This window comes from Coregonus clupeaformis, chromosome 3 (genome assembly GCF_020615455.1).
Source record: "Coregonus clupeaformis isolate EN_2021a chromosome 3, ASM2061545v1, whole genome shotgun sequence".
NCBI lineage: Eukaryota > Metazoa > Chordata > Actinopteri > Salmoniformes > Salmonidae > Coregonus > Coregonus clupeaformis.
Window position 1 is genome coordinate 27,048,688 of NC_059194.1, and position 24,136 is coordinate 27,072,823.

At 43.2% G+C, this 24,136-nt stretch overlaps 1 protein-coding gene across 3 annotated transcripts in view; it reads right to left on the minus strand.

Annotated features, from left to right (window-relative positions):
- Positions 1-20,240, minus strand: part of LOC121543244 (four and a half LIM domains protein 1) — a 20,579-nt gene extending 339 nt beyond the window's left edge. Inside the window, exons 1-6 of one of the 3 annotated variants that reach the window (XM_041853011.1) lie at positions 20,135-20,240; positions 3,153-3,334; positions 2,432-2,609; positions 955-1,124; positions 540-726; positions 1-321 (exon numbers count right to left, since the gene is read on the minus strand). The exon at positions 1-321 is cut by the window's left edge and continues 339 nt beyond it. In XM_041853011.1, the coding sequence (XP_041708945.1) occupies positions 167-321; positions 540-726; positions 955-1,124; positions 2,432-2,609; positions 3,153-3,308 (846 nt within the window). In that variant the 5' untranslated portion in view covers positions 3,309-3,334; positions 20,135-20,240 and the 3' untranslated portion in view covers positions 1-166. Of the gene's footprint in view, positions 322-539; positions 727-954; positions 1,125-2,431; positions 2,610-3,152; positions 3,335-9,006; positions 9,111-14,466; positions 14,489-20,134 lie in introns of those variants that run through there. The other 2 variants (XM_041853017.1, XM_041853004.1) reach the window with 2 other exon arrangements.
- Positions 20,241-24,136: the final 3,896 nt, after the last annotated feature.

Here is a 24,136-nt window from a genome sequence, read left to right on the forward strand (position 1 = left end):
ACTGCTGTTAGAATTCATTCAGGTGATTAACCTAATACATGCTTTCTCTCTGTAGTTTTAACCCCTTGATTGGCACTTAATTTGAGTTAGTTGGCTTATCCTGTTTATGTTCTGCCCCCAACATGAATGAGACAGGTCACTTATTTGGCCCTATTGCTGGCTGTGCTCACAGCTTCTTAGCACAGTCAGGGCAGTAGATGTCCTCTCCGTTGATGACAAAGCGCTTGTTGGCCAGGGAGAGGGAGCATTTCTTGCAATTGAAGCAGTACTCGTGCCAGGAGTGACCCTCGTAGTTCACCACGTTAGTCCCATGGCCAAACCCTGTATTATGTGCGATAGTATGTGCAGCAGTCAGCATAGTAATGGGTCAGATCTATTATAACCAGTTTACAGCCATAACATCTTATCAATGCCACTGAATCTCACTAAAAACATTCCATCCTACACATAATGAAGTCCTTAATTTATTATCATAAAAACAGTCTGTCCATACAATAAATATAAGGCATAAATGTTCATGTAAAGTGTGGGTGTCTGACCTGTGATGGGATTCTTGCAGCTGTTGCACTGCTTGGCCACGGAGGTCTTGTAGCAGTCCACACAGTAGACATGCTCCTCATGGGAGGTGAAGCGGGTTCCGGCCAGGCCCTTACCGCAAGTACGACACACGAAGCACTCGGAGTGCCATGGCTGGTCCTGGTAGCTTATACCACCTGAGGTGATGGGCTGAGGTGAGGGGAGAGAAACACCACCATGTTATTCTATATGAATAACATAAATAATTTCCTATAACTTGTACCTTATGTAGGTATACTTGAGTATAAGAATGCTATAATTAGGCCTACTGTAATTACACTGTAATAACATGGCAGGAAAGAATTAAGCAAAATTCACAACAGAATGAAATATATATTGTTCTGTTTGTGGGTTTGTGAAGGGACAGATCTTATGCACCTGCTTGCAGTGGAAGCATTTCTTGGCAAATTTCTTCTCGTGGCATGGGCAGCAGTATATGTCATCGCCCTTGTTCAGGAAGCTCTGCGAGCCGATTGGCTGCTTGCATTCGAAGCAGGTGAAGCACTCCTCATGCCACACCTTGTTCTTATACTCCACGTTCTGGGTGCCTGGCAGTCAAAGATAGAATACATTAGAATACAGACACTTGTTTCACACAGTGGGTGAGTTCGTAAATTCACTCTGGCTATCTACTCCGATTTCAGAGCACTCTTGTCTGAGTGTGCCAGAGCGCAGAATCTCTGATGCATTTACGAATGTGCAACACCCGTTGAATTTGACCGGTATCAGTAAGCGTCGGCAAAAACACGTAATTCAATTGTTGCCAGCAGCACAACTATTACATGGTGACCACACCGCACGCGTCGCGTGAGCGAGCGTTGCGAAATAAATGTACACATGTTATTCAATCATTGCACCCTCACTGCTCGCGCGCGTCAACGAGCGTCTGCGTGAACAGGCGCTAAAATAGCACTCGGTTCTATTTGTGACGCTCAAGTCCTGCCTTTCCCATCTCCTCATTGGTTTTTAGGAGCATCTACCCACATGGGCGATTGAAAGACACACTCCAGTCCAGTTGGTGGTGGTAATGCACCTTTTAAAGTTGGTTGACAAACGCAATATAAAGTTCGAAGAAGAAGAAGCCAGAAGGAAGAGAGATTACTAGAAAACAAGTTTTATCTGTGGATTAATTGTCGGAGTAGAGGACCTTGTGCATTTCAGGTAAAATAACAACCCAATGTTTATATCCCAGGACAAATTAGCTACTAACAGCAAGCTAGCTAGCTAAATTGCCATAAATGTTTAATGCTTTTCGACCTGTCCCCAAATTAATATAGTTGGTTCAGAGTTCATTTTGATATTTTAACCTGCGTGTACTGATCGTGTCTGGTGTGGGTGGATAAAATCAACATGCGCACGATGGCGCACGCGGACGCACTCACGCGCCCTGGCTAGTCAGCATGTCACCAACGCTCTAGATAACATGAAGAGTCTAACCTATTATGCTAGGGCGAGTAAAATGGTCAGTGAGGTGTTCTCTCATTTGTGTCTGGAAGTAGCTAGCAAGCTAGCCAACTTTAGCCAGTTAGCTTGGGTGCTTGACTGCCATTGTGAGGTCAGAAGACTCATATCAACCCTACTCCTCGGCCAGAGCGTCCAGTGTGCACTCTGAACACTCCGAGACTGAGAGCGAAATGCTCTGAATTTACGAACTGACAATCTGACAATGCTCTGAATATATGAACACCCAGAGTGCACTCTGGCACTTCAGAGTGAATTTACTCACACACACACTATTGGAATTTGCCCTGGGCTTCACAAGAACAACATAAAACATTTTAAACAGCAGCCAACTACACAGTGCTAGGTCACTTTTAGGAAATAAGAAGTGTATTATGGGTATGGTTAAGCCCACCTGGCATGACCACCTTGTAGCAGGCCTGGCACCGGTTGCCATCCTCGCGGGAGCCACACTTGCCACACATGATCTTGCCGTCGTCCCTGGCGCTGAAGGGCTCGTTAGCCAGGGGCTTGTAGCACTTGGCACAGCGGAAGCAGTCCTCGTGCCAGTGACGGTTCTTATGGTTAAGCTCCTGGACAGAGTGGAGGAGGGAGGGAGAAGCGTGAGATGCATTCATTCACATGGGCTTCATTCACACCTCATCAAACTGAGGCTCTTTCCCCAATCATTTGTTGGCGACGGTATTCAGAGGTGTTAACCAGAAAACAGAGTATGTCCTTCTGGAAAGCATTAGTGTAGATTAAGTGAATTTGAGTGCAGCATAGCATGAAGGGACTGACCGCCAATATGGGGTAGACACTAATCATGGTGAAACAATGTGAATGGTATAATACTTCAGGGTTCGTTAGCAATGATAGTGTCTATAACACAAGTAAGTATCTGTGACTGAATGCTGACTATTATGTTGTGGAAGCTGCTGCCCAAGGATCAGGTCGCCACCTGTCCATTTAATCATATACGTTATGATCTTATATCAGCACTCCTACTCTGAGAGACCTTGTGCATACGGGCCCAGATATGTAACACTGGCCTTAATCTAGACATATGAACTGAAGCCAATCAGCTTTATGAACACACATACACACACACTCACAAGGACATACACAATACCCACCTTGGCATCAGCCCCAATGGGGCGACGGCATTCTGCGCAGGTGTTGGCACAGAGCTTTTCGAAGCACTTTGTACACACGTGCTTCTCATCCTTCATCACATACTTCTTCCCAAGCAGGTTGTCACGGCAATAGTAGCAGTCAAAGCGTTCAGTCATGGTGGAAGTAGAATAGCTCCTCGGCCCTGTATGAACACAAACAACAATCACATTTACTATTGGGGAAGAAGTCATATATACATGAATCACTCATTTAATTAATTGAGGAATCAATTGACAAGTAAGCAGATTTATTGGAACTAAACTGTCATACACATTAAATGTCTCAGAGTCACCTTAGGGCTACAGTGTAGATTACACTTTGAGTCAGCATCACTACAGACTAGATCTCAATACAAATGTAGGATCTTAATTTGAGGCAGTTTGCTACAGCAGGAAAATAATCCTGCAGCAACAGGAAATGTGGATTATAATTAATGCCACTTTTTAGTAAGGGTTGATCGATTTTTCTTTAATGAAAATCAATTCTGAAATGTCAAAGTAGAAATTACAAACTCCTGCAACAGGGTGATCAAATTTAAGATCCAACATCTGTATGGTCCCTGTGGGCCTGCAAAATACATCCAAGTACTTATGTAATACCTATATGATTTATGTAATACCTGTAAGTCATCATACAATGGGTTATTCATATCAGTCTTATGCTGCTATTATGTCATTCCTATTTCTATTTATCGTGTGTTTATGTTCTACCATATGTTATTTTTAGAATTACATTGTTATTGATTACTGCACTGTTGGGGTTAGAGCTTGCAATAAAAGCATTTTACTGTACTTGTGCACGTGACATTAAAACTTGAAATTGAAACTAGTTCCTCAGCCGTCTTCAATGCATGCACCCAGACCTGAATAATGACTCCGGGCCCTCCAAACGTCCTCACACTGCCATTAACACACACACACACACCCTGTCATGTTGATAAAACATGGCCCTGTCTAGCAGGCACCCAGACACACAAAACCTATCCATCATCCAAGCTAAGAAAAATACATGTTCAAGCTGGCATCCCAGTACGAGACCTGTCCTCTAATCAGACCCAGCCAGGCAAGGGGCTTAGCACCGGCATGCCAAACGGCTGAGGGAAGTGTGTGGAAAATTGCTGCCGAAAACGACCCACAGATGTCTGGCTGTGAACAGAGCTTTAGCGTGTAGTCATCACGCTGTGTCTAACTCGGCCCTGCAGGGGTTGGCTGACTTTATCAGGCTTTGTTGGAAAGTTTAGGTCATATTTTTAGAGTGCCTGGCTCATTCAGTCCACCACACCCCATCCAACCTCTCTGCCGTTGTCTCCTTTTTGGCAGCGTCATTTAATTGGCTGTTAGTGTAAACAAAACCGTCCCCTGTTCCTCTCATTAACATTCCGAAATTCCCATCACAACGGGCAGCACGGATGGATCATCCGTCAGGATAAGACCTACAGTGTTGGGGACGCTCCTCTGAAAATATAGTTTACCAAGCTACCAATTACTTCACACTGGAAGAAGTTAAGCTACACTAAAGCTACCCTTAAGAAAAATACGGTTTACTTAACTAAAGTTACCTTGAAAAAGTAGTTCACTACAGCCAAACTACTTTGTGAAAGATTATCATATGTAAATCTGAAATGTCATAGAATACAAATTGCAAGACAGATCCCTTTGGGGTCATATGTTTACAGAATGTGTAAATTAGCCCATTCAACACAAAAACGATGTTTCAAGTGAGAATTAGCTAGGTCTGATGCCGGAAAATAATGTAAATTATTGCCTCTTCACCCATATTTTCTCTGCGTTTTGCAAAAAAAAGTAGTGTGTAGTTCCAGTAGTAAGCAATTAACTAGTGAAAACACTACCTAGATTTTATTTAGTTCTACTACCACCAAGCTACTGCAGAAATTAGTTAAATTACTATTTGAACTACATGTAGTTCACTACTCCCCAACACTGCCCTTAGGAAAAATATTGCAGTCAGAGTGCAGTATAACTGTAATTAGAGTGCAGTATAACTGCAGTATGCTACAAATACTGCATCCCAAATACGTTTTTTTACTGCAGTAATTTTGCAGTGTAACTGAAGTTAGAGTGCAGTATAACTGCAGTTCAACTGCAGTACACTGCAGTTGTTCTGCAATTACTGCGTCCAAAATAGCACAGTCGACTTGATTGGTTGTGTTCTATGGCCTCCCTGGAATGAACCATGCTCTTTCAGCCTTTCAATGACCTATGTGTCATCGTGATCATCTTGATTGTCAGTGTCATGCACTTGCAAGCCTCCTACATGTCTCCATAGATGGGTTAGCTGACAACGTCCCGAAAACAATTTGCGCGCTTCCATGGGGCAGAAGTCAGCGTGTTGTTGTGATTCTGGATGGACAGATTGCTAGCAAGAATGACAAGAAACTGCCATGTTGGGAATCGTAAGTGACTCGTTTAAACTAGTTTCATCTTGTTCTTGATACCATGTCTTGTTTTGACTGATTTCATGTCAATGCTAATATGGCTAAAATATGCTAGCTGCCTAACTAACAACTGTAACAATGTATTTGAGCGAGAAGTGCTAATTGTGCAAATGTATTTATGTTTTCAATAAACATTGGAGACAAAATATAGTTTACATGTTGTCAACAATCTAAGCCAACCCTGTCTATTTTGCCCCATAGTTGTGTCAGTTTTGTTGCTAAACAACCAACCCAGCTATACACACTAGAGAGGAACACACTAGAATCTAGATTATGCCAAAACTACCAAATCTCAATCAGGCTGGATCACTTTGGTGGGGTTAGCCGTTTGGGAGCCATGACGAAAATATCTCTGATTTATGACACAACAGATGTGATATTATTGTGAGCGCTCAAGTATCTTAATCCTTTTTAATACAATGAGAGCAATGGGGGAAATACTCATGATGGAATGACAATATATCCTGGTAGCCATGGGAACACTGCAAATATTTACGAAAGCCAATTGGTGCTCTTCGAGTGGCCTGGGGATGTGGTCAACAGTGAGTGTGGTGAACTGAACGGGATGAGTTAGAGGAGCTGTGGTATGTGTTCTCTCCCAGCTGTAGTGTCCAGTGAGGATGAATGGATTACATTTACATTTTAGTCATTTAGCAGAGCGACTACTAGAGAGGGGAAAGAGAGAGGCCTGTCTTCACAGGAGGCAGCCTGGCTTAAGCCCCTATACTGAGCCACCGGTGAGTCATCCCCATTCTTATCTCGGTGGTACGAGCCAGTCCAACAGAATCCAACTGGCAGGACCGGATCAATGGCTAGAATAGAGGCAGTAGGGTAACAAGGTATCACAGTCTCAGAATTAGTTAACCATGCATTCCATTCTGAGTGTGTAAGCACTGTGCCCTTATGGCAGGGACATCTAGGCCCACAAAGTCAGAGGAGTGACTTTTGAGGACACTGTGGATGCAACTGTGCCACAGTGACCATTGTGGGTCTAGATGTGCCTAATAAAAGACCACTGTGATTAAGCGCTAAGCCTTTCAGCTACTGCCAATCACACAGCTGCCTCCACAGAAACAGCCCTGGTATGCACCAGCACTCTTTGTAGGATGGGTTGGAGTATACCACTTTAGTCCCTGGGGTGGGGGAACCACTTTACAATGGAAAGGTCAGAGTAAGAGCACAGTGAGTGGTGAACCAGGATGGTGCCAGGGATAGCCTCACAGAGCCTGGCTCTCATCAACATTGATCACTGATGGCTTACTGATGGCAGATCAAAGCCAAACGGACCCCAGAGAGAGGGTTATGGAGGTCCGTAAGATCAACTGCTACAGTGCCTTTAGAAAGTATCCACACCCCTTGACTTTTTCCACATGTTGTTGCGTGACAGCCTGGATATAACATTTATTAAATTGATCTACACATAATACCCCATAATGTCAAAGTGGAATTCTGATTTTAGAAATGTGTACAAAAATTCTTTTTTATGAAAAGCTGAAATGTGTTGAGTCAATAAGTATTCAACCCCTTTGTTATGGCAAGCCTAAATAAGTTCAGGAGTAAACATTTAGGTTAACAAATCACACACACTGTGTGCAATAATAGTGGTTAACCAGATTTTTGAATGACTACCCCATCTTTGTACCCCACACATACAATTATCTGTAAGGTCCCGCAGTTGAGTAGCAAATTTCAAGCACAGATTCAAACAGATTCAATGCCTCAGAAAGAAGGGAGATTTTTTTTTTTTATGACACTGAATATCCCTTTGAGCACGGACGGTGAAGTTATTATTTAGGCTTTGGATGTTGTATCAATACACCCAGTCAATACAAAGATATAGGCGTCCTTCCTAACTCAGTTGCCGGAGAGGAAGAAAAGCCGCTCAGGGATTTCACCATGAGGCCAATGATGATTTTAAAACAGTTACAGAGTTTTATGGCTGTGATAGGAGAAAACTGAGGATGGATCAATAACATTGTAGTTACTTCAAAATACTAACCTAAATGACAGAATGAAAATAAGGAAGCTTGTACAGAATACAAAATATTCCAAAACATGCATCCTGTTTGCAACAAGGTACTCAAGTAATAATGCAAAAAGAAATAGGCAAAGGAATTAACTTTTTGTTCTGAATACAAAGTGTTATGTTTGGGGCAAATCCAACACAACACATCACTGGGTACCACTCTACAAATTATCAAGCATGGAGGTGGCTGCATTATGTTATGAGTATGCTTGTCATCGGCAAGTAATAAACTGAATGTAGCTAAGAACAAGCAAAATCCTAGAGGAAAACCTGGTTCAGTCTGATTTCCAACAGACACTCAGAGATGAATTCATCTTTAAGCAGGACAATAACCCTAAAACACAAGGCCAAATCTACACTACAGTTGCTTACCAAAATAACATTGAATGTTCTTGAGTGGCCTAGCTACAGTTTTGACTTAAATCTGCTTGAAAATCTCTGGCAAGACTTGAAAATGGCTGGCTAGCAATGATCAACAACCAACTTGACAGAGCTTAAAAATAATATTGGGCAAATATTGCACAATCCGGTGTGTAAAGCTCTTAGAGACGTACCCAGAAAGAATCACAGCTGTTATCGCTGCCAAAGGTGTTTCTAACATGTATTGACATAGGGGGGGTGAATTCTTATCTAATCAAGATATATTAGCGGGGGTTTTATGTTAAATTTTTTCTTCCAATTTGACATTATAGAGTATTTTGTGTAGATTGTTGAAAAAAAATGACAATTAAATACATTTTAACCCTACTTTGTAACACAACAAAAAAAGTCAAGTGGAAAAAGTCAAGGGGTCTGAGTACTTTCTGAAGGCACTGTATGTATAGGATCTACCATGTGATATCTCTGTCTGACTTGAAATGTACCCAATAAATATTGAATGAATAATCTTTCATCCACTACTGACAGCCTAAAGTATGCTGTCCCAAGGACTTAATTTCCACGATACAGATGCATCAATCCAGCTGTAAATAGCATTGCCTTAAAAAAGGTAAAACTGTCGCTTTTCTCCAGAAAAATGGTTGCTCCCTTTGTGGTGTCATAAGACCTTAGCTTCCTTTCCACCAAAAATACAATCATTAGAAAATGAACTCCAGAGTAGTGGTTCCCCACAAAATGTCAATTCGGACCCACCAAACATACTAGCCAATGCCCAAGAGGAACTTCCCACAACCTACCAGCCAGTGTCTTTGACCGAACTTGAGAAAATCTCCCCAAACCAAACCACCACCACTAGTCCAGCACTAGGTATCAGTAATGGATTGAACCCATATGAACAAGACAAGCATCCATCACAATGCAACCCCACGCTACATCAGCCTATTTCTTTAGCTACCTGAAAGTCTGTAAGCCATGTTTAGGTCCAGGAAAGGAGAGGAGAAAGACAGATCCAAGGACCGGAGGAGAGAGTAGCATCCACACAGGGAGAAAGGAGAACACCACACACCCCACCAAGGTATGGGTTATATATACACCCCCTCTAACACACAGCCTGACGCCCACAGCGTATATATATATATATATATATATATGGGGGGGCAGGCAGAGGGGGAGATGGACAGAGAAAGCCAATTCCATGGCTGTGACATCAGAGGCAACAGATGGACATCAGGTGGGAGATGGACAGAGAAAGCCGATTCAGAGGCAACAGATACCCCCACTGCCCCCTATCTTATTTTTTATATATAATATTTACACTATACAGTGGGGGGGAAAAAAGTATTTAGTCAGCCACCAATTGTGCAAGTTCTCCCACTTAAAAAATGAGAGAGGCCTGTCATTTTCATCATAGGTACACGTCAACTATGACAGACAAAATAAGAAAAAATTATCCAGAAAATCACATTGTAGGATTTTTTTATGAATTTATTTGCAAATTATGGTGGAAAATAAGTATTTGGTCAATAACAAAAGTTTCTCAATACTTTGTTATATACCCTTTGTTGGCAATGACACAGGTCAAACGTTTTCTGTAAGTCTTCACAAGGTTTTCACACACTGTTGCTGGTATTTTGGCCCATTCCTCCATGCAGATCTCCTCTAGAGCAGTGATGTTTTGGGGCTGTCGCTGGACTTTCAACTCCCTCCAAAGATTTTCTATGGGGTTGAGATCTGGAGACTGGCTAGGCCACTCCAGGACCTTGAAATGCTTCTTACGAAGCCACTCCTTCGTTGCACGGGCGGTGTGTTTGGGATCATTGTCATGCTGAAAGACCCAGCCACGTTTCATCTTCAATGCCCTTGCTGATGGAAGGAGGTTTTCACTCAAAATCTCACAATACATGGCCCCATTCATTCTTTCCTTTACACGGATCAGTCGTCCTGGTCCCTTTGCAGAAAAACAGCCCCAAAGCATGATGTTTCCACCCCCATGCTTCACAGTAGGTATGGTGTTCTTTGGATGCAACTCAGCATTCTTTGTCCTCCAAACACGACGGAGTTGAGTTTTTACCAAAAAGTTCTATTTTGGTTTCATCTGACCATATGACATTCTCCCAATCCTCTTCTGGATCATCCAAATGCACTCTAGCAAACTTCAGACGGGCCTGGACATGTACTGGCTTAAGCAGGGGGACACGTCTGGCACTGCAGGATTTGAGTCCCTGGCGGCGTAGTGTGTTACTGATGGTAGGCTTTGTTACTTTGGTCCCAGCTCTCTGCAGGTCATTCACTAGGTCCCCCCGTGTGGTTCTGGGATTTTTGCTCACCGTTCTTGTGATCATTTTGACCCACGGGGTGAGATCTTGCGTGGAGCCCCAGATCGAGGGAGATTATCAGTGGTCTTGTATGTCTTCCATTTCCTAATAATTGCTCCCACAGTTGATTTCTTCAAACCAAGCTGCTTACCTATTGCAGATTCAGTCTTCCCAGCCTGGTGCAGGTCTACAATTTTGTTTCTGGTGTCCTTTGACAGCTCTTTGGTCTTAGCCATAGTGGAGTTTGGAGTGTGACTGTTTGAGGTTGTGGACAGGTGTCTTTTATACTGATAACAAGTTCAAACAGGTGCCATTAATACAGGTAACGAGTGGAGGACAGAGGAGCCTCTTAAAGAAGAAGTTACAGGTCTGTGAGAGCCAGAAATCTGGCTTGTTTGTAGGTGACCAAATACTTATTTTCCACCATAATTTGAAAATAAATAAATTAAATAACCTACAATGTGATTTTCTGGATTTTTTTTTCTCAATTTGTCTGTCATAGTTGACGTGTACCTATGATGAAAATTACAGGCCTCTCTCATCTTTTTAAGTGGGAGAACTTGCACAATTGGTGGCTGACTAAATACTTTTTTCCCCCACTGTATATATTAACATTAAGACAATGGCTGAGAGAGTGCAACACTGCAACCGACCAGGAATTTGACATCATCACTCAGTGAAAGTGCTAAAAGACATTGTGCAAACAGTGTATTAATCAAGCCATAATTTATGGTTCGTTTGTTTAGTAACACTGTTTATATTACCATAAACACTTAGTGTGTGTGTACATGCGTATGTGTGCATGTTGCGTCTGCGCGTGTCTGTGCGTGCGTTTGTGTGTGTATGTTTTTACATAACCAGATTGTGTGCTAAAAACTAACTGCTAAAGTGCTCCCAGACAAGGTTCTTCAAGGCACAAACACAAGATGCATTTAAGTAAAACATTTTTTTTAAAAATACATTTTCAAGCACTTAATTTTTCAATGTTGAATACCTCTCTGTGACCTTGGTGTCTCTCAGTGAAAATATTTCCTTGAAAGGAGCGAAGCAGACAGTCATGATGTTCACAGTAAAGGGATTTATTTTATAACTCAAAAGGAACTATAGACCATAGACCCGGGATGTGCTACTTTGATGGAGATGGGGATCACAAAAAATATGAACTCATCATGAGGGGCCACAGTGGCTCTCGGGTCTGCATACCCACATCGATACCCACACATGCAGTCAATGGATTTGTGCAATCAATATAACTCTCTTAACTAAATGCATGATCAATTAATAGTCTTGGAAGGATCCTGCTTGATTCTGTAAGTAGAATTGTTTTAACTTGTAAACTGTGTTGGTTCTGTCTGTCTGTCATAGTTAGTAAGCTACCCAGTCTGCTTAAGAAGCGATTGCTACCCATTCACACTGGACGCAGGTCCAGCCACTTCTTTTGTTCTCTGCAGATTACAACTCAATAGGAGAGGGAGTGGCTATACTTGTGCTAGGCAATTAGCTTAGTGTTATTAGCACCACCTATTTGTCCAGCTGTCTGCGGCAGCTGTCCCCAAAACGAAGACTGTTCCTGAAACAAAGACAGTTCTGCCAAGTTGTTCTGCGTGAGTTAGTCGAGGGAGGCCCCGCTCTCTCGCTTCCCCAGATGTTTAGTTAATTTCATTCCGATCTCTTTTGCATTATTGTAGCCTTTGCTGTAGCCTGTAAACTATGTGTCTGTCTATCCCTGTTCTCTCCTCTCTGCACAGGCCATACAAACGCTTCACACCGCGTGGCTGCTACCACTCTAATCTGTTGGTCCCTGCACGCACAACCCACATGGAGTTCCAGGTCTCCGGCAGCCTCTGGAACTGCCGTTCTGCGGCCAACAAGGCAGAGTTAATCTCAGCCTATGCTACCCTCCAGTCTCTCGACTTCTTGGCACTGACGGAAACATGGATTACCACAGAAAACACTGCTACTCCTACTGCTCTTTCCTCATCTGATCATGTGTTCTCGCATACCCCGAGAGCATCTGGTCAGCGCGGCGGTGGCACAGGAATCCTCATCTCTCCCAAGTGGACATTCGCTCTTTTCCCCCTGACCCATCTGTCTATCTCCTCATTTGAATTCCATCCTGTCACAGTCACTAGCCCATTCAAGCTTAACATCCTTGTCATTTATCGCCCTCCAGGTTCCCTTGGAGAGTTCATCAATGAGCTTGACGCCTTGATAAGTTCCTTTCCTGAGGATGGCTCACCCCTCACAGTTCTGGGTGACTTTAACCTGCCGACGTCTGCCTTCGACTCATTTCTCTCTGCCTCATTCTTTCCACTCCTTTCCTCTTTTGACCTCACCCCCCCTACTCACAAGGCAGGCAATACGCTTGACCTCATCTTTACTAGATGCTGTTCTTCTACTAATCTCACTGCAACTCCCCTCCAAGTCTCTGACCACTACTTTGTATCCTTTTCTCTCTCGCTCTCCTCCAACACTACTCACTCTACCCGTACTCAGATGGTAATGCGCCATCGCAACCTTCTCTCTCTCTCTCCCGCTACTCTCTCCTCTTCCATCCTATCATCTCTTCCCTTTGCTAAATCCTTCTCCCTCCGATCTCCTGATTCTGCCTCCTCAACCCTCCTCTCCTCCCTTTCTGCATTTTTGACTCTCTATGTCCCCTATCCTTCCGGCCGGCTCGGTCCTCCCCTCCTGCTCCGTGGCTTGATGACTCATTGCGAGCTCACAGGACAGGGCTCCGGGCAGCCGAGCGGAAATGGAGGAAAACTAGACTCCCTGCGGACCTGTCATCTTTTCACTCCCTCCTCTCTACTTTTTCTTCTTCTGTTTCTGCTGCTAAAGCCTCTTCCTACCACTCTAAATGTCAAGCATCTGCCTCTAACCCTAGGAAGCTCTTTGCCACCTTCTCCTCCCTGCTGAATCCTCCTCCCCCTCCCTCCTCCCACTCTGTGGATGACTTTGTCAACCATTTTGAAAAGAAGGTTGATGACATCCGATCCTCATTTATTAAGTCAAATGACACCGCTGGTCCTGCTCACACTGCCCTACCCTATGCTTTGACTTCTTTCTCCCCTCTCTCTCCAGATGAAATCTTGCGACTTGTGACGGCCGGCCGCCCAACAACCTGCCCGCTTGACCCTATCCCCTCCTCTCTTCTCCAGACCATTTCCAGAGACCTTCTCCCTTACCTCACCTCGCTCATCAACTCATCCTTGACCGCTGGCTATGTCCCTTCCGTCTTCAAGAGGGCGAGAGTTGCACCCCTCCTCAAAAAACCTACACTCGATCCCTCCGATGTCAACAACTACAGACCAGCATCCCTTCTTTCTTTTCTCTCCAAAACTCTTGAGCGTGCCGTCTCTAGCCAACTCTCCTGCTATCTCTCTCAGAATTACCTTCTTGATCATAATCAGTCAGGTTTCAAGACTGGTCATTCAACTGAGACTGCTCTTCTCTGTGTCACGGAGGCTCTCCGCACTGCCAAAGCTAACTCTCTCTCCTCTGCTCTTATCCTTCTAGACCTATCTGCTGCCTTTGATACTGTGAACCATCAGATCCTCCTTTCCACCCTCTCCGAGTTGGGCATCTCCGGCGCTGCTCACTCTTGGATTGCGTCCTACCTGACAGGTTGCTTCTACCAGGTGGTGTGGCGAGAATCTGTCTCCGCACCACATGCTCTCACCACTGGTGTAACCCCAGGGCTCAGTTCTAGGCCCTCTCTTATTCTCTCTATACACCAAGTCAATGGTCTCTCCTATCATTGCTACGCAGACGACACACAATTAATTTTCTCCTTTCCCCCTTCAGATAACCAGGTGGCGAATCACATCTCTGCATGTCTGGCAGACATATCAGTGTGGATGTCGGATCACCACCTCAAGCTGAACCTCGGCAAGACGGAGCTGCTCTTCCTCCCGGGGAAGGACTGCCCGCTCCATGATCTCATCATCACAGTTGACAACTCCATTGTGTCCTCCTCCCAGAGTGCAAAGAACCTTGGCGTGACCCTGGACAACACCCTGTCATTCTCCGCTAACATCAAAGCGGTGACCCGATCCTGCAGGTTCATGCTCTACAACATTCGCAGAGTACGACCCTACCTTACACAGAAAGTGGCACAGGTCCTAATCCAGGCACTTGTCATCTCCCGTCTGGATTACTGGAACTCGCTGTTGGCTGGGCTCCCTGCCTGTGCCATTAATCCCCTGCAATTTATCCAGAACGCTGCAGCCCGTCTGGTGTTCAACCTTCCCAAGTTCTCTCACGTCACCCCGCTCCTCCGCACATTCCACTGCCAGTGCCTTAGGTCCTGCCCTTATACAGGACAGAAATAGCACCACACGCTGACCCTGGCTCCATCAGAAACAACAAACCTTACCAGAACCACAAATACCTTTTCCAATCAAAAGATGGAAACTGATAGGAGTTAGTTAGTAGTATTGTTCTAGACACACACACACACACACACACACACACAAAGAACAGGAAAGTATTGGAGGTAATGACGGAAACTGGTTTAAATAATCATGACATCATCAAGTCAATGACCCGAGTAAAGACCCATGATCCCCATTGTTTACTTGCCCTAATGAGTCTACCATGTCTTAGCACTTCTCCCTGTGTTTGTCCCAACTGGCACCCTATCTCCTACGCAGTGCACTACACTTGACTAGAGCCCCATTGACAATGGTCAAAAGCAGTGCACTATATAGGGAATAGGGTGCCATTTGGTACGAAACCCATGTAAACCAGGATAATAACAACATTACAGGCCAGACAGAGGACAACCGATCCTATGGAGAGAATACAAAGTAGTGGATGCTTGTTTAAGGTATCTGGTTGTAATCGCAGATTAGTTTCCTCCCATTGTTGAGGATTTAACTTAATGTTTGTTATTTTATTGCCTGTCTGTTTATATCACCTGTCCCTCAATTAAACTAAACCCACAGAGAAACATTTATGATCAGGTAGGCACCATGGACACCACATCACACCACTTAAAGGGGTAATCTGTAGATCAGTGACTCCCCGCCACTGTTTTGGTAAAAAGCTGAGGGATGGGTTTGGAGAAATGTAACCACTCAAATTCATATACAGAGCTATGGATGCAAGAACTGACCATCCATGAAATCGTTTTAACCATGTTTGAAGGATATTCAGTGTTTGTTTACATTGTTTACAAACATTGGCTTATATTTTGGGTTCTGGTGGGGTAGGACAGTTGACCTAAGCTCATGAGGTATGTATAAGTCATTTTCTTCCAGAATCAATAGGTATATATCATACATTTAAAAATCCCAAAATTGATGTGGCAATCACAGATTGCCCTTTTAAGCCTGTCTTCTGTCCTCTGTTTTGTACACTCACCCCCCCATTATTGTCATCCCTTTCTCTTGATCCTTTCTCAATATCTCCCTCCATCTCCCCCTCTCTCTGGCACAGGCAGTTGTTGTGTTGACAATATAAATCAGTGTGTGTGTTCTTTTGTGTTTGTGCATGTGTCTGTGTATGTGTGAATGTACGTGCGTGTGTCTGTGCATGTGTCCGTGCATGTCCCTGTGCGGAATGTTGACAGCGGTGTGACAGGCTCATTTGCGGGTACTGCTATTGAGACTGTGTCTATTCTCCTGCAGAGGAATGCGCACCCACCCGCCCACCTGCCAGTGCCTTAGGTCCTGCCCTTATACAGGACAGAAATAGCACCACACGCTGACCCTGGCTCCATCAGAAACAACAAACCTTACCAGAACCACAAATACCTTTTCCAATCAAAAGATGGAAACTGATAGGAGTTAGTTAGCCAATAGCCATACAAACTGCAGTGTAAAAATGTTGACAATACATTTGACATACTGTAGGAAAATATGTTAACTACATTTAGTTTTCTATCTTTCTAATCTACTGTGTCCATGTCACAGTGTATCTACCTATCCAACGGGGACACAGATATGGGGACTCTACAATCTCTTCACCGCAGACTTACTGTCCCGCAATACTTCCTAGCACTCCTCTGCATCAAAAAGCTATTTCCCACACAGATGAGATGTAATGTGTGTTGATGAAAGAGTTCATGTGTGTGTTCCCCTCTCTCCAGGGAGTGGTCTCAGTCTTTATGCTCCCTGGCAGAGATTAAAAGAACTGTTCAGAGGAAAACCTGGCAGCGGTTCAGTAGTGGTGGTGGTGGATAATGACATCATGTGAAAACCTCTGTGCATAAACATCATATATCTAACCAGACAGAGTCGTATTGCACATGTTACCAGTGGGATTAGAGAGGTTGGGGAAAAAAGAGGATGTCTGGAGTGGACTTCCTGACCAGATGCAGGAGTAGGTCCTGATTGGGTCATTAGAACATGCCACCACCCCTTCTACTGTACAGCCTAGTGTACAGTGTGTACAGACACAACCTAAGATCACCACAGCCCTGTTCCCTGTGAGACAGCTATATCACTGGTGCATTGTCTGCGGTTTTATCACACCCTACAGCACTCATTCTCCCTTACCATGTGTTACAGTAACACTGAGGTCCACTGGCAACATGCATTATTCATCTTGTGTGGCTGTGTTTTACGTGTCATTATAAACTGGGTGGTTCGAGCCCTGAATGCTGATTGGCTGACAGCCGTGGTATATCAGACCGTATACCATGGGTATGACAAAACATTTGTTTTTACTGCTCTAATTATGTTGGTAACCAGTTTATAATAGCAATAAGGCACTTCGGGTGTTTGTGGTATATTGGCCATATACCACATCCCCTCGGGCATTATTGCTTAAATAACACATTCTCAAGGACCACCTCTCTGGCAAAAAATGTCAGCCTCTAATCGTGATAAATGAGTTAATGGATGGTTGAAATAGCCTGGATAAAAACAAAAGGACAGCCTATCCAAAGGGTCATTTATCAGAATGTCCCCTCTGTCTGTCTCTCTGAGTTCTGTTGTGACTCAGTCACCATTCGTTCCTGGTCTTGGTCAGTGGACAGGCCACACAGACACAGTGACAGACACAGCACTATATCAACACATGTTCCCTAGCAACAACAGAGGTGAAGGTAGAGACAGACCCGGGTCAAATATGTGTGATTTCTGAGTGGACACAAGGCCGAAGGGCCACCAGAGCCATTTTGTCAACAAGTCTGACATGATCACATATCCTCATCTCAGAACCGGACATGACACTGACATGATATCCAGTCACACTTGCACAAAAAGGTCACTATCCCTTTGACAATCACACATTTATTCTGGGTCCTATGTGTCAATCAAGGGCAACAGTGTTTCCAAACAAGAGGGGGTGTGGAGGAGCATGTGTTTTTCCATTCACCACCTCCCAAACCCTTCTTCCCATGACATTGAGCTCCACACGAACACATGCGCACACGCACACACACACACACTGATAAGGATTTCACAGTTGGCCGGCCAACACTTCGAGCTCCCATTGCTTCTGCATGACTCACAGCTCTCTGAATCTCTCCAAAAGTGAACTGCTCCAACAGTCTGTCCCCACTATATGTCAAGTAGGACGATGGAAAGAGCACTTAAAGAAAGACAGAGTCACTTCATCCCTCCCTATAAACCCACAGACCGCCCTTAAAAAGTGGTGAGCCCCAAGTTGCACAATATGGTTACATTCAGAGTCATTTGGAGAGTCATACAGTACTTCTGCCAATTGGAAAGAGGGTCTGGGAGAGGGTTATGAGCTCTTTCTCTCTCTCTCGCTCTCTCGCTCTCTCTCTCTCTTTTTCTCTTTCTCTTTCTCTGTAACAATAACACAATGAGGTGTGGATGTGGAGATGGGTGGCAGGTACCCTAGCAGTTAAGAGCGTTGGCCCAGTAACTGAAAGTTTGCTGGTTCGAATCCCCGAAATCTGCTTTGAAATCTGTCGATGTGCCCTTGAGCAAGGCACTTAACCCTAATTGCTCCTGTAAGTCGGTCTGGATAAGAACTTCTGCTAAATTACTAAAATGTAAAATGGGTAAGGCAGGGAGGTACAGTTCTGCCTCCACTGGAGACAATGTTGCTACCCTCCCACCCAGCCAGTCAGTCAGACAGACACACTACATTGCCTAATTAGGATCTGCTCGCTAGTGAGCGTGCTGTATCATAATTTCATATGCTCCACTCATCTACACACACATAGGCGTGAGCCTATACACACGTAGTGAGAGTAGAGAGATGGGGGCTACTGCACTGAGTCTTGCTCTATTTACTAAGATGAATAAAGATTGTCTGTACTAGAATAAACAGAGGACACTGATGCTCCAGAGGCTGTCTTCTTGGGCAGAAGGCCAGGTGTCCCTGGGATTGATGTGGACCATACAGGAAACACAAGGCCCTCCAGTAACTGAGCCCACTGATCTAACACAATCAATGTCCTGCTGCTATTGCTGGTGTGCCACACTGATATTTCATTATATGACTGGTTGATCAGATTAAACTTTGCATGAACACATTCTTCACAAAGGCACAAATGCTCACATGACAAACAGGACTGAATCAATGGTCTGGTTAGAGACAAGGAGTGTACTGTAAAGTACCATATAATTGATGTACCATATTATGAAAAGCTATGGGCACTGAACCCAATCCAATCAGAAAATAGTTTAGGCTGTCATTGCCTAAAATGGTGATGTCATTAGCACAATGACAGCCAGTCACAGTAGAGGAGGAGGGGCCTCTCCAGGTGTTCTGAAGCTGCTGCTGGGAGAAAATGACATCATACATTTGGCTTGGCAGCTGGCTTAACCAGTAAAGTGTAGCAGGGCTGAGGGCAACCTATTGTACTGTGTGTTTCTTATAGGTTTTTTGGGCTGACTTTGAATAACTGGTGGTAGGTAGGCTACTGTTATTATGGTATTGTTAAGCACTGTTGATGTAGACATGGGGTCAGGGCCCTATTCAATTAAAACTGGTTACCAAATTTAGACTATTGGATATGTCCTAAACAACATTAGATGCAGTCCAGTTTTTTGTGAGCCCCATTGTACACAATATTTTAATTGAGGAAGACAAATGCTGCTTTTGACTTATGCCAGAAAGCTGGTTTCAGGGTTTGATTGAATAGATGACATCATCAGTGTACAGAACAATACAATTTCTATAAAATGGTTATTTTTCAATATGTCAATAAAACTATCAAACTTGGAATTAAAAACACTAGTAAATGTACCAAACTGCTCATTTTAAACCATTAAAACTGACCACATAGGCTACAGTAAATTACCAAGCCACACAATGCCCATATGCATATAGACACTCACAGATCTTTGGTTTTATCTGAAAATCTATACATTTTCAGTACACAAAATGTACTGCAGCAGCTTCTTAAAAAATACAAAATACTTGAGATGAATGATTGCCAATTGGCTAAAATGCACTAAGAATAAAAACATCACATGCCTCCAGGGATGGGACTTTATCACTGACTATTAAAATTCCAGCCTTCCTTATCAGACCTCTTTAATGCTACTGCTGCCGACTACATGTTATTGAATTATGTACACCAGCATTCAATGTGCCAAAATGCACATGCACCTTGTGTCCATTTTTTTTTAGCATGGACCCAAAGTCAGAATTTAACATGTCATAGACATAAAGGGGAGTAAAGAAATATATAACAAAAAAAAGCTTAACTTTTTCGCATAAACAGTCTGGTCAGCTGGAATTTTCCCAGTCAAAGATAAACTTTTATTCCACCATTGAAAACGAATATTACTAGTTTTTAAGTTGTTTTTTTAATTCTGAAAATGTAATTTTACTCACCTATCTCCAAGCGTAAATATGCTCCCTCCTCTCTCCACGGTGATGCGTCCAACAGTACGTTTTTAGCGGGGAGGTACAAGACGCGTCGTTGACGCTCCTTAAAAGCAAGTGGAGCTTAGAAAAAAAAAACACAGCAGGATATGACCCAAACCTCTAAGTTAATATCAACAATGACCTCATCCAGGAATTTATAAGATGTAGCTGTTAGGATCTTAACTTATCACTGGTTAATACTGGAGGTAATGGAAGCAATACTGTAGAATTCAAAAGCATCAAGAAAGGGCTTCTGTGTAACAATAGGCTACTCTTTGAGAACAGGTATATGAATCAAGCAATCGCAATATAAGTTTGTAATGTTTCAGTATGGTGTGCAACTCTTAGCGTAGCCTAAGCTATTTTTATTACATAGATTAATTTCATTGCCCTCAGAGGAGGATGTCTTGTGCTGTCCAGAAAATGAATTTAAGGATGGAGATGTTTGACGTCGCATCTATTTGTCATCTATATTATCCACATGTATGCTAAGTATTCCCCAGTGCATGCTCACCTCCTTCTTTGGTAATGAATATATTTTGCTGAGAGAGATTGCAACAAGATGAGTCACACTAAGCCAAAAGTAAATACAGTACTTGTATCCTTACTCACCATCCTTAAGCCTGCACCTGTTACTACAAAGGAATAACACAGGTAAATCATATTTTTGATACAGAAGAACCACAAACGTTCTATCTTATCAAACTGTAAGGTATCAATGACATAAGAATAACCATATTTATATATTATTTTTTATCAAAAGCATAATTCTATCAACAAAGATCGAAATAGGTTGGCTTTACTATTGGCATCACTAACAGTACATGGATGGGAAATCCCTGGGAGCAGACACCCCTCTCCCAGTGGTCCTATTTAGGGTGACCACATGTCCCGGATTGTGCGGGACAGTCCCGCATTTTGTCCCTTTGTCCCGAAAACAAACAAACATGTCCCACATTTTATCAACAAATTCAACCACTAATTTAGAAAAAAAGGTAGATTTGTCCCGTATTTCAGTCAGACAACCAACCTGTCTCTTGCGGTCACGTTGCGCGTATAAAAACATATATATCATAAGGATGTGGTAGTTTCTCATTCAACATATTTGCTGCTACTTCACTCAAACTCAATCCCGTCTGAAAAGTCTCCCTTCCTAACTGTTTTAAATTCCCTGAGACCAACCAGAAATGTTTCCGTGGCCAAATATTCCCAGATTTTCATTAAACGGCCACCCATGTGGTCTCTCCTTTCTGCATCACTAAATTTTGCGCGAGGCGGCTAGTGCCGCACCTCTCACAATGGTGCTTGTTTAGTAAAGTTAGATCAAAGCTAAATCAGTGTCTTGGAAGATCACATAATGATTCATGAGTATTTTACATAACATAACCAAATAGTAGCATAATATAAATTTGATGTTACATCAAAAACACCACCTAATTTCTTATGAGATTTTAGGATGGTTAGCTGTATAGTCAAAAAAAAATCTCACGCGGCCAAAAGTCAAAACAGCGTGCAACTAGGCAAAATGTGCTTTGATTGAAACAAAATACAGGAAGGCTCTATAGTTTTTTTAATAGCATCTGCTCTAATTTCCTCACGAAACAGTAATTCAAGAAGATCTAAATGCACATTCCCATTAAAGTGATTGAGATCAAATGATTGGCATGCAGTCGCAGTTTGGAAATTTCACCAGTCGCGGTGCGTGGGTAAAATCACTGGGGAAGATACATCATTATTATATCTTTTAATATTTGTTTATTGGTAATTTTTGGGGGGAAGCCTGGATTCCTTTGGCATCCATGAATACACTCCACTGCATTTCATTAGTAGGCCTAAAACGTGAAGAATTAGCCTATCATTCATGATTGACAGTGATGATGCCATGGCCTATTTTGAAAAGGTGTTTGAGGGTGTCTATCTGCAAAAAGATTATATCTGCAAAAAGATGATTCTGAGATAATTGGCTTTAAAGTTCCGAAACCTCATTGGTTTCAAAGATGTCAGCAATTTTGAGTTTGTATTCTTTTGAACTTAACAACATGAATTGGGGTATTTACTATATAGATTGAGAACATTGAACAGAACAAAGCTATATCAATAACTACATTTTGACAAAAAATGCAGATAGAACCTTACAGGGCTGGCGTTATGGGCGGGGCTTAGGGGACCTGGCCCGCCCTACCGTAAGCTCCTTGCGCGTCCAAATAAATATTGAAATATTGATCATTTATTTGACCGAGACGCGCGCGGACAGAAAGACGTATCAATCTCAGTTAAAGCATCCGAGCGAGCGAAACAGCGCCTCTCTGTTTCAGTATGTGTAGACCATGTATCTGATGCTGTCAGGACCAAAAGAGTATGGCATGTCATACTATTTCTGGAAAGACAGCATCAGATACATGGGCTACATATAGAGGGGCGCTGTTTCGCTCGCTCGGATTCTTTCTCCGGTGACACAAGTATAGTTTCAGCAGAGAGGAAGAGGCGAAGCGAGAGGGCTCACTCTCGCCAAAATCTGTCCAGAATAAACCCAATTCGTTTCTATGGGAATAATATGCAGACCTAAGCTTGTCGCCTGCCTTCCATCAAGTTGCATCAAGAAGAAGGGGAGGGTGTGTGGCGAAGATATGGTGCGTCTCTCTCCGGTATGCATGCATATGTGCTTGCCTACGGAGCTGTGAGGGGAACGCCACCTCCTTACCTTCAGGCTCTGATCAGACCCTACACCCAAACGAGGGCACTATGTTCATCCACCTCTGGCCTGCTAGCCCCCCTACCTCTACCGAAGCACAGTTCCCAGTCAAAGCTATTCGTTGCTCTGGAACCCCAATGGTGGAACAAGCTCCGCCAGGACAGCGGAGTCACTGACCACATTCCGGAGACACTTGAAACCCTACCTCTTTAAGGAATACCTGGAATAGTATAAAAGTAATCCTTCTACCCCCCCCCCCCCCCCATTAAAAAAAAAAAAAAAAAGTGGTTGTCCCACTGGCTATCATGAAATGAAATGAAATGTACATCATTTAGCAGACGCTCTTATCCAGAGCGACTTACAAATTGGAATGAATCTGAGCAATGCCCTTCATCTCTATGGTCAAACATTTCAGAATAAATAGTTGCTGCAATGTCACTTTTTGGGCGACCGGACCAAATTCACATATAATTGTTGTGTCACTCAGAGCACGCCAGCTTGTGCTCCAAAAACGAGTTAACTGGGGTTCGTTCAGCCATCCCTACGGCGAAATAAGTGTTTTGGAAAAACGCTGAAAATGATGTCTGAGGTAAGTCTCAGATCTTATACTTTTGTCTGAGATGGCAGTCAGTTACCATGACCTTTATGAATGAAGCCTTTGTGCTTATTACATTGTATAATTTATGTTAACTGATGCCCCAGAACATAAGATCTAAGCAGGTGTTTACCACCTACTACATTTGGCGTTTCTCCCAAAACAGCCAATCATTTTCTAAATAGAATTTGCCCAACGAACCAATGGCGCCATTTCTATGGTTCCCGTTTAATACATTACTATTAAACAGCTGAAAATACATTATTTTTATGTTATTGAGTATGTATTTCACAGCGGTTTAGGTGGTACAATGACTATCTACACAGCTTGTTTTAGCAACCAGGAAATGGAATGAAATCATAAATTGAATGCACCAATTTGTAAATCGCTCTGGATAAGAGCGTCTGCTAAGTAAATGTAAACGTACACCACTAATAAACTGAGCTTCGCAGTCATTTTTTCTTCGCCTCACACAAGTCAACGAAGCAAAATATCATGATCGGATGATCCCATATATCCAGTGGAAACGTCATAATAAAACAGTTGTCTGTCCTGAGCTCACTGGCCCAGGAAACTCTGAGTGCCCGGAATAGGCTAGTTGATACAATGATGCAAGTTCGCTAGCTACAGCTTCAGGCCGGACCCAGCGATGATTCGATACAATGTTGCACTTCACTAGCAA